The sequence below is a fragment of the Chiloscyllium plagiosum genome, chromosome 32 (genome assembly GCF_004010195.1).
Source record: "Chiloscyllium plagiosum isolate BGI_BamShark_2017 chromosome 32, ASM401019v2, whole genome shotgun sequence".
NCBI lineage: Eukaryota > Metazoa > Chordata > Chondrichthyes > Orectolobiformes > Hemiscylliidae > Chiloscyllium > Chiloscyllium plagiosum.
The window spans coordinates 38,295,007-38,306,396 of NC_057741.1; the positions used below are offsets into that span (position 1 = coordinate 38,295,007).

An 11,390-nucleotide genomic window follows, 5' to 3' on the forward strand; every position below is an offset into this window, starting at 1 on the left:
GGGGGGGGGGGGGGGGGGGGGGGGGGGGGGGGGGGGGGGGGGGGGGGGGGGGAGGGGGGGGGGGGGGGGGGGGGGGGGGGGCGGGAGACACAACACGTGTAGTGTCTCGGGTTCAGGCACTGCCCAGATATATTACCGGCAGTCCCCTGGTCGTCGCTTCCGCTCTTCCTACCTATTAACTAGGTTAGGGGAGGAGGGCGGGTGGGAGACACTACAATAGTAGAGTCTCGGGTTTAGCCGCCTTGCTGATATATATATGGTCACTGCTTTCCTTCCCGGCTGCCCCTCTGGTCCACGTCACTTCCTCTGCTGCTCCCGCTCCTTCTCAGCTGCTGCTCGCACTTAAAATGGGGATAGGATGGGGATTTGTTGGTGATGTGCGGGAGTGCGCTGACATCTGCTGATCATTGGGATCAGACATGACCCTGTAGCTGCCAGTTCTCTTTTGCTATTTTTCGGAAGTGGGCAGTTGAATGTATTAACTGGTCCATTGGAAAGTCCTTGGTTTATCTGTCTGTGGCCAAGCCATTACTCGGCTTCAACAACAGACTCCACTCATATGACTCCTTTAATGAGGTTTTAAAAGTTCCTGGATGCTTCACAGAAGCAATTATCAAACAAAATTCAATGTCAAGTCGTACATGGGGTTGTCAGGTTTAGTGACTGAGCTTGATTGAAGAGGTAGGTTTTAAGGCGCGTTGTAAAAGACAAGAGGAGGGATATTGAGAAGGAGAAGTCCAGAGAGACAGAAGTTCAGGAGGTTAAAGGCACAACCTCTAGTGACGGAGCAATCACAATCAAGGAGGGACAGAGATCTCGGTGGGTTATTGGGACTGGAGGAGATGACAGAAAGAGAAGGATGAGGCAAGCAAATGGAATTCAGACGCAGTCTCTCATCAATGGGCTGAGAGAACAGGGCTGTGAGGTCCATCTTCGATATGTTTCTCTCAAATTCCTCTTTATTCTAATGAGAGGATACGCCAATCAAAAGTAAATGGAGTTAAATTTGCTTTGGGGCTGCATTGTAAAGTGGGAAACATTGATTAAGTTTCCCTCCTTCGATATCTCCACCTGATTTACATTTTCAGCCAACTGGGTAAGATCTGTAACGGTTGCCTCAACATTTCACACAATTGCATCGTTCACCTTAATGTTTAAAGACATGTCTATTTAAAGGCTCCAACAGGCCATGTCCAAAAGTACTGGTATAGAGGTTACTTTACTAAGATAAGCCAGCAAGTAAGGGTATGATTGTATTTCTCCAAAGAACCAATGTGTTAATATCTCTGTTGCAGTAGGAGTCAAGAATCATAATACAAATGTACTTGGTGTTCTAGTGATAAAATCACTTCTGAATCTGTTTCCTATTTCTCAGCTCAGCTCAGTTTGTTGGCTTTGTCTTTTTCAGGTAGGGAGAGAAATGATTGATGGATCAGTTACTGAACATGAGCTTATTCCCAATGGTAAAAACATTCCTGTAACAAAACAGAACAGGTAAGACTCCTTTTGGTAAGAGAAAGACTAATCTTCGAAAGCATCTTCCATGACCTCAGGACATGTCAGAATACTTCATGGACAGCACAGCTGAAGGTCTGGGCTGTTTGATTCATGAATCTTTGGGATCTACAGCCTTCAGAGCAGTGAAATTCACACATCACATTCCTCATTGTGTAGTAGGTAGTGTCCTGTCAGTGGAGAATAAACTCACATTGCTACTGCATAGAGGTACAGCTAGCTTCACCTATCATTCACATTTTTGAGACAGTCTAGCCTTCCAGGATAATTTGATATAGATAAGGCACTTTCTGGGACAGAACATGGTGGCCTTGGGATGATTCGTGAGTTTGCACAACAGACAGTGAGCAATGATCTGACCAACGGTAGTTATTATTCCACAGAATAGTTTTGTTGGGCCCTATTTCAGCATCAGGTATAGCAAACAAATATCTTGGGTGTTCACAACAGGCAGAGTACTGACTCTACTCAACCAGTATGTCCTTGCAATACTCAGAACAAAATGTCCAACATTATACATGAATCCAGATTGGATAGAACTAGCTAAATAGTTCTGATGAAGGGCTTATGCCTGAAACGTCGATTCTCTTGCTCCTCGGATGCTGCCTGACCTGCTGTGCTTTTCCAGTGCTACACCTTTTGACTCTGATCTCCAGTTTCTGCAGCCCTCATTTTCTCCTACTAGCTAAATAATCCCAATTGTGTGGAGAATTACACTAGTAACCAATTTAAGATCGTCGGTTGGGCATGACTTTAGCAAACAGTAAAAAAACCATGTCCTTGCATGAAGTCTTTTTCAACGAGAGAAAAGTCTGGGAGATAACCATTTCCTGACATATTCCCCATGGCAATGCCTTGATCAATCAGACTCCACTTACCTGGTTTGAATATAAATAGAAGCTTGGCAGTCAACTGTTCCCTGCTGCGCTCTGCATGACAACATCTTTCCCATTCATAGTCCATTCGCCAATAAATCTGAACCGTTTTGTAATGCTACTTAAATTGTTGCTCCCTTGAAATTTGGTATTCTTGTAATTCTGTCCTGACACAATTTTTTAAAAGTTAAATTAAGGATGAAGATATCAGTGACTCAACCAGTATTTAATGCTCATCCCTAGTTGCCCTTCAGAAGGTGGGGGGTGAGTTGCCTTCTTGAACAGAGGGTCCATGTGCTGTAGGTAGATTCACAATGCTATTAGGAGGAAGTTCCAGGATTTTTACCCTGGCGACACTGAAGGAACAGCATTTTATTTCCAAGTCAGGATAGTGGGTGGCTTGGAGGGAACTTGCAGGGAGTGTTGTTCCCATATATCTCCTGCCCTTGTCCTTCTAGATGGAAGTGGTCATGGCTTTGGAAGGTGCTGTCAAATGAGCCATAGTGAGTTGTTGCAGTGCATCTTGTAGATGTACACACTGCTGCGACCAAGCATCTTGTGTTGGAGGGAACGGTTGTCAAAGATGTTAGCTGAGGTGCCGATCAAACAGGCTGCTTTTTGTGGATGGGGGCAAACATAGAGCCATACAGCACGGAAACAGACCCGTTGATCCAACCAGTCCGCGCCAAATATAATCCCAAACTAAACTAGTCCCACCTTCCTGCTCCTGGCCCACATTCCTCCAAACCTTTCCTATTATGTACTTACCTGAATGTCTTTAAACACTGTATTTATACCCACTTCCTCAGGAAGCTCATCCCACATGTTAATCACCCTCTGTACAAGATTTGCCCCTCATGTCTTTTTTAAATCTCTCTTCTCTCACTTCAAAAATGTGCTGCCTGATTTGAAATCCCCCACCCTAGGGAAAAGATATTTACCATTAACCCTATCTATACCCTTCAATGTTTTTATAAACCTCTATAAGGTCACTTCTCAACCTATTATGCTCCAGTGAAAAAATTCCTAGCCTTTCTTTATAAATCAAACCTTCCATACCTATTTTAAGTGCAAGCCAAGAAATGTTGATGTTGTGTCTCATTTTTTTTGCCAACACTCAAGGCATTTCAGAGCCATTTACCCTGACTGATAGATGTTAAATTTCTGAGACTTCACTGACAGCTTTGTGCAGTCAATGAGTTAGGAGTGAGGCAGTTCTTACCACAGCACTCCCATCAAACAATCCATTTCCTTAGCACAAAGTCCATTGGAACAAAGCATCCAAAACCTACAGCAAACAGAGCTCAGGACAGAAACCACAACAGCGTCTCTCTGTAACAGTGGGAGTATTTTTCCAACCCATGTAGTGACTATTACATAGTTATACAACACCAAATAAGTTGTGAAATGAGAACTGACCAACCGTGAGGTTATAAAATCAGTCACTTCATTTTGAGCAGTAATTGAGAACAGAAATGGCACAGTCATTGCCATCCTGACTGGGACCTGTGGTGCCACGACATGCAGCTTTTAAACCTACCTGGTTTCTAGTGATCTCGGGTATACCCCAGGTGTGATGGAGTTGGATGACTCGATGGCTGGTTTGCAATGCAGAATGATACCAGTAGCTGGAGTTCATTTCCCACACTGGCCGTGGTTACCATGAATGACTCTCCTCCTTGACCTCATTCCTTTCTGAAGTGTGAGACCCTCAAGTTAAACCAGCACCACTCATGTCGCTCTATTCATTGAGAGAGTGGGAGCATGGCAACTGTACCTTTAGATGGGCATGAAATGTTACATCATGTTAGATTGAATCAACAGAGACAGAAAAAGACCATTCAGCCCAAATGCTCCATACTGATGCTTTTTCCCAGCTTTATCTCAATCCATCAGATTTTCCTCACACTCACTTCTCCCTCATGTGTTTATCCAGCTTCTCTTTAATACCTCTAAACTATTTCTCTAACTCAATCTCTGTGGGAGCGCATTCCACGTTTTCACCACACTCTGTGTAAAGATCTTTCTCCTGAACCTCCTGTTAGATTTATTAGTGACTCACTTAAATTTATGACCCCTAAATCTGAACTTCCTCCTGTTGAGGGCTGATGCCATTAGAGTTTAACTTTTGCTCTGTTTGCATTTCTTTGTTTCAGAAAGCAATTTGTCGAGTCCTATGTCAACTATGTGTTTAACACATCAGTGGAGAAACATTTTAAAGCCTTTGCAGATGGATTTCGGGGGGTTTGCCCACTGCCAGTTGTCGATATATTTCTGCCAGTTGAGCTGATGGCTGTGATTCATGGAAACACCAAATATGACTGGCAACTGCTGGAGAAAGTGAGCCACTATCTCCCTGTACCTTGTGTCTTTAAGACTTTGTTGTAAACTCTTTGTGACAAACAAGCAACTTGATTTTATCTCCCTGGAAATCTGTCTGAAGTGTGCAAAACGAGGTTGATAGGGATATCCCAGTGGCAGTGTGGCATGGATCTGTCACCGATAACCCCAGACTCTCCAAGCCTTGCCCCTTTCTCCATGCTAATCAACCTTTATAATTACTTCCTCCAGTTAATTCTTGGAAAGATCAAAACCTTTGTTCTATCCTCACTACAAACTCCGTTCCTCTTCCTGGCAACTGCCTGAGGCTGAAACTGACTCTTTGATATGACATGTTGTGATATTCATGATCATGAAGTGATATCTGTGTTAATTCTCGTAACATACGAATGAGCCGAGGGTCACGTAGTGTTGAAGAATTCAGTGAACCTGGTGTCTATAGATGTACACTGTAATCACAAGCACTTGTATGTTCGGACACAAGCTAGCAATTCTGATTCACTGCAGCACAATCCCTTCAGAGTGTCACGCTTCAGAAGAAGCAAGTAGGATGGGGTCTGAGGGCTTTATACCACATGCCACGGTATGGTGATGACATCATGAGCATTTCTCTTAAAGGTATATCACCTATCTGTTGCGATGTATAACTAACAACACTGTTCACAATGGGTGTCAGATTGACTCTGTGCTACTGCCTATTCCCACCACCTTAACATTGTCAGTCTCAGCTTATCTGCTGCTTAAACCTTAATTCCCCACCCTTGTTACATCAGACTTCATTATTTCAAAACTCTCCTGTCTGGCTTCCAACATTTTACCTTCTGTAAAGAACAAAGGACTTTACAGCACAGAAACAGGCCCTTCAGCCCTCCAAGCCTGTGCTGATCCAGGTCCTCTATTTAAATCAGCCGTCTATTTTCTAAGGATCTGTGTCCCTCTGCTCCTGCCCATCCATGCATCTGTCTAGATACATCTTAAATGATAATATTGTTCCCACTCCTACCAGCTCCACTGGCCATGCATTCCAGGCACCCACCACCCTCTGTGTAAAGAACTTTCCATGCATATCTCTCCTAAACTTTTCCCCTCTCACTTTGAATTCATGACCCCTAGTAATTGAGTCCACCACTCTGGGGAAAAAGTTTCTTGCTATCCACCCTGTCTGCACCTCTTATGGTTTTGCAGACCTCAATCAGGTCCCCCCTCAACTGCCTTTTTTCCAATGAAAATAATCCTAATCTACTCAACCACTTCTCATAGCTAGCACCCTCCATACCAGGCAACATCCTGACGAACCTCCTCTGCACCCTCTCCAAAGCAGTCACATCCTTTTGGTAATATGGCGACCAGACTGTATGCAGTTGAGGTCTTTCCAAACTTTCTGCACATCTTAATTAGCACCAAATTCGGTTCACCCACCAGCCCTGGAGCTGCTGACTCATGTTCATTTCTCATCCAGTTTTGAAATTTTCATCCTTGCTTTCAAACCCTACAACATTATGCGTCATCAAGTCATACAGCACAGAAACAGACCCTTCAGTCCAACTCCTCCATGCTGACCAGGTATCCTAAACTGAACTTATCCCATTTGTCAGTATTTGGTCCATATCCCTCTAAGCCTTTCCCTATCCATGTACCTGACCAAATGTCTTTTAAATATTGTAATTGTACTCACCTCTACTTCTCTTACCATTCATTCCATACATGGACCACTGGGCGTGTGGAAAATATTGGCACTCGGGTCCCGTTTAAATCTTTCCCCTCTCAGTTTAAATCCTCTAGCTCTGGACTCCCCTACCCTTGGAAAAGACCTTGTCTATTTACCCTATCCATGCCCCTCATGATTTTATTAACCTCTATAAGGTTACCCCTCAGCACTTTTGGTCCATGGAAAACGGTTCCAGTCTATTCAGCCTCTCTCTCTCCAACTCAAACTCTCCAGTTCCAACAACATCCTTGTAAATTTCTTTACCATCCTACAAGTTTTACAATATTCTTCCTACAGAAGGGCGACCAGAATTGTATGCAGGACTGTAAAAGTGTCCTCACTGATGTCTTTTTAGCCAAAACCTGACACCCCAACTCCTGTACTGCCCCTTCCTGTAACCTCCAAATTGTCAGCACTCCCCAAATCTTTAACTCCGCCTTCTTGAACGCTCCCAATAGTTTTCCTCTGGTGATTATTTCTGCAGTTGTCTGTGCTCTAAGTTCTATAGTTCCTTCCCTAGATATCCTTAAGTAGCTCAGTATCAAATTATTTCTGATTACGCTGCTATGAAGAGGATTTGTTAATATATTAATAGGCAAGGTGATTGTGTTTTAGAAATGTCACTGGAGTATTAATCCAGAAACTCCAAGCTAATGTGACATGGGGACAAGAGTTTGATTGTGGAATAGTGACATTTGAATTTAATAAAAAATCAGGAATAAAGAGATAAGCTAATCATGACCATTTAACCATTGCAATTGTTGGAAAAACCCATCTGGTTCACTGATGTTTTTTGGAGAAGGAAATCTGCCATCCTGACCTACATGTGATTCCAGACCCACAGCAATGTGGTTGACTCTTAACTGCCCTCTGGGCAATTAGGGATGGGCAATTAATCCTGGCCCAGCCAGTGATGCCTGTATTCCTGAACCAATTAAAACAAACACAAAAATGTTATTGATTACACCTAAAGCCGTGTTTTGTTTTGTGGAATGATGAGTCTTTTTTGTGTGACAATTTTGTAACACCATATTCTGTGCCCAATGATGATTCCTGTTCATCTGTACATACTGACAGAACACAAAGTACAGTGGATACACAGAGGCTGATGAATCCATTGCAAATTTTTGGGAAATGTTTCATGGACTGACAGAGGAAGAGAAGAAACATTTTCTTGGTGAGTGAATTCATTGTTTTGCAGAGTTACAGAAGCTCTGATAACACCTGGGCTGTGAGGAGAGAGGGGAGAGGATCAACAACCAAGAAAGCTGACCAGAATGGATTTGTCAGGGGGTCCATCAAATTCAATCACTCAGGAGAAACAATTCTCTGACTTCCAGCCATAGTCAGCTAGATTGGCCTGACAACTGTACCCAGCAAGGGAGTGAGTGATCTAAAGAGGATAAGTAATCAGGAGGGAATGTTTAGGATCCATTTGTGGGTGGCAGGGTAGATTGGATAGGGTCAGGATCTAGATTGGGGTAGGGTCTAGATTGGGGTAGTTCCTAGATTCGGGTAGCTTCTAGATTGGCAGGGTAGACTTTTGATTGGGAGAGGGGAGTGTCATTCTTGGGGGATATGATCTAGATTTGGGAGAGAAAATCGAGATAGTGGGACAGGGCCTGCATTGGAGCAAGGATGCAGATCAGGGAGATTGGGTCTAGCTTTTGTGGGATAGGGTTTAGATTAGAGAGGAATGCTGTAGATTTAAGGTGCAGTTAGATCTACCATGATCCGGAATGTTTTCCCATTCACCAGCTATGACCACATCATGCCTATATCTGTTAACATTGTAACATTCGGAAATATGGCAATATCTTCTTCCCTCTCATTAAAACCCTGCCATCCTGTTCATAAATCCAGACCCATGGTGACCCATACTGCCAGTGCTGCTGGCATAGACCTATTGCCAAGTCCTGTTTTCTTCCCTCCCTTGCCCCTGCATCCATCTTAGGTCAGTGAGTAACAGTCTCATCTCAGTCAGAATGTTGAGGCTTCAACTCTCAATCCAGGGGCCTATACATAACGTTTGGCATCCCAGTGAAGTCACAGCTGGTATGCTGCACTGTTGGAGGCCCTGACTTTCTGATGAGATATTAAAACAAGGCCTGATCTGGCCTTTCAGCAGCGGTGAAAATTTTGTCTTTTTGGCCACTATTCTGAAGGAGAGCAAGCGAGATTTCCTCCTTTTTTGGACCAATGTTTTATCCCTCAAACATCACCCTTACAATGAATTACCTGGTCATTATCAGTGGGAGTTTGCAGTGTGCAAATTGGTTCCCTACATGACACAGTGACTGCAATTCAGAAGCTACTGCCTTGACTGAAAAATGCTTTGGGGAGTCTGAAAATCCAATGTAGGAAATGATCCAGGGTAGGCCAGCATTTTGGAAAATATGTGCAATATATTAGTTATTGCTGACAGTGTTAATAATTATTTGTTTCAGCCTTCCTAACAGGTTGTGAGAGGGTTCCAGTTGGTGGCATGGAGAAACTCCGCATTACTATCAATTATGTCCCAAAGGATGATCCCGATTTATACTTCCCAGCTGCCCACACCTGTAACATGAGCTTGGATCTGCCCAAGTACAGCAGTATGGAAGTTCTGAGGGAGAGATTCCTGCGGGCAATTGGATGCTGTAGAAAATTTGGCATAGCATAGTGACAAATCTTTAGAAGACATTTCTTCATTTTGTATATTTGTCCTTATTGATCATCAATGCACAGTAATTGAACCTACCACATCTCCATCCTTTCTAGCACCATTGCTACCATTTATATAAAAATCGACCCATGAGCTTTTGGCTTCAGTCAGTCATAACATTTCATATGCTTCATGTAAGCATCAACCTTGGTTTTTCAAGATTCATTGACTATCAGCTGCACTTGTCCCTGATTCTCCAGGATTCCCCTTTGCATACTCGCCAATAAAAAGGTGGTAGGCAGGAGATACTGAGAAAAGCCCTCGCATCAATTGGCTTGTCTGTCCCAGAGCTGCTTGAACAGATCCTCTGGTAAAATGGACAATACACACAGCCTAAACCCTGAGGAGGCAACACCACAACAGAGAGATCTGTCAATGTAACCCCCATCCTCCTACACCACTCTCCCTCTTCCAGCCTTCCCACTCCCCTCTCCAATCCCCCATACCTAGCTCAGGACTGAACTGCACAACTGTGACATTCCCAGACTGGGGAGAAAGAAGGAGAATGGCACTAAGTCATGATGCTCTTTGAAGAGCTGGAGCAGAAATGATGGGCTGAATGGCCCCCTCCTGTCCCATAACACTTCTGTGATTCGTGGATTGACCTAGTGGTATTATAGCGACACACCAAGATCACTGGACATTCCTAGATAACAAATCCAGTACAACATGCTGCAAATTAACCCTCATTAACAATGCAAATTCCTCAAAAATATTATGGCACTTCTGTAAAAGTTGCCACTTAAACTTCTGCCCAAGACTTTGATCTCAAAACCTCACCTTTGGATGGAGACGTCACCTTTATATTGAACATATTCACTTGTTAGTTTTAGTTAATTGGCTCTTAATATATTCATATTTTGGATGTGGTATCAGCAGTTAAGAAAATGTAAATTGATGGTGATAAAGATGATTACAGATTCAGGTTTAAGCCAATAACTATCATAATGTTTCTAGCTCTAAGTCAGTCTTAAGCACATACCTTTTTTGTACTACTCAGGATGCTGGTGAGATCATGTTTATAACATATACTATGTGTTGTTTAGAATAAAAGGGGATGGTCAATGTTTCAATCTCCATTATTTGTGAAATGATATTTTCATCAGCCATTGGTTATGGGATTAGAGAAGGTGAGGCTTGGGAACGGGTTGGGAATTTGAAGAAGATATCCTGATGTGTTTGAACCTCAGCAATTTCTTGGTACAGTCCCATTAAAGTAAAAAAAATCTCAAGGTACTTCAGGGGAACATTATAAACCAAACTATGACATTTTAAATCATGGAAGCAAATCCTAGGTCAGGTGACCATGAACTTGGCAAAACCTATAGGTTTTAAAGAGTGACCTAAAGGAGGGAAAAGAGGGCACAGTTCTCAGGATACATTACAGTTATCCCAACAACAGACTCAGCACTAATATCATCACAACAGCATTAACGCAGGGTACCTTTCCACCAGTCCTGCACTATAAAATGCTGAAAAATTGAGGCTGAATTATTTATGATTACGTGGGATTTTAAAGGTATAAGAAGTGATAATGACTATTGATGAACATTTTTGGCCTGGAAAAATGAAAACATGTGTTGAATCTCATTCCAAGAGAAGAAAATAATTTTCCAGATTGTATTTAAAGACAGTGTGAATTTTTTTACCTTCCCCTTTTAAATACCGCCAGTAGACCCAACCAATTTTGCTGTCTCTGTCATGATTTTAATGTAATTTATCATTTTTGTTTTACTTCCTGGTTTGAAGATTGTGCCTTAGTAAGGATTCTTGATGACTGGTTAAAGAATCCTTGCTCACAGAGAACCTGTAGAGGGTGCCATTAAAGCCAATATCAGATTGGATGAACTGAAATTGCTGGAAAACTCAGTTCTGACACTGACTTCTGAGGAAACCAGAAGAGAAAATGCTGGAAAATCTCAGCAGGTCTGGCAGCATCTGTAAGGAGAGAAAAGAGCTGATGTTTCGAGTCTAACTGACCCTTTGTCAAAGCTAAAAAAAGGGGAGAAATAGGGAGGTATTTATACTCGGCTGAGAGAAAGTGAGTCATGGTTCCAGAAGCAAAGGTAGCAATAAAGAGGTGATAATGACAGTGCATAGAGAGATTATAGGGGGATTAGGAGCTGTGAATGACCAAGACTGAAGCCAGTGCTGTGTGACAAAATATGTGGGGGATGGGGGGGGAGATGGGTGAAGCAGAGGCAAAATGGAAAACAGGGGAGAAGGGTAGCAAAGGGGGAAGAGGAGA

At 42.9% G+C, this 11,390-nt stretch overlaps 1 protein-coding gene across 2 annotated transcripts in view; it reads left to right on the top strand.

The window, feature by feature from the left end:
• LOC122539516 (probable E3 ubiquitin-protein ligase HERC4) overlaps positions 1-11,020 on the top strand; it is an 86,429-nt gene extending 75,409 nt beyond the window's left edge. The window contains exons 21-24 of one of the 2 annotated variants that reach the window (XM_043674460.1): positions 1,409-1,494; positions 4,547-4,730; positions 7,516-7,615; positions 8,886-11,020. In XM_043674460.1, the coding sequence (XP_043530395.1) occupies positions 1,409-1,494; positions 4,547-4,730; positions 7,516-7,615; positions 8,886-9,100 (585 nt within the window). In that variant the 3' untranslated portion in view covers positions 9,101-11,020. The remainder of the gene's footprint in view (positions 1-1,408; positions 1,495-4,546; positions 4,731-7,515; positions 7,616-8,885) is intronic. The other variant, XM_043674461.1, reaches the window with a different exon arrangement.
• Positions 11,021-11,390: the final 370 nt, after the last annotated feature.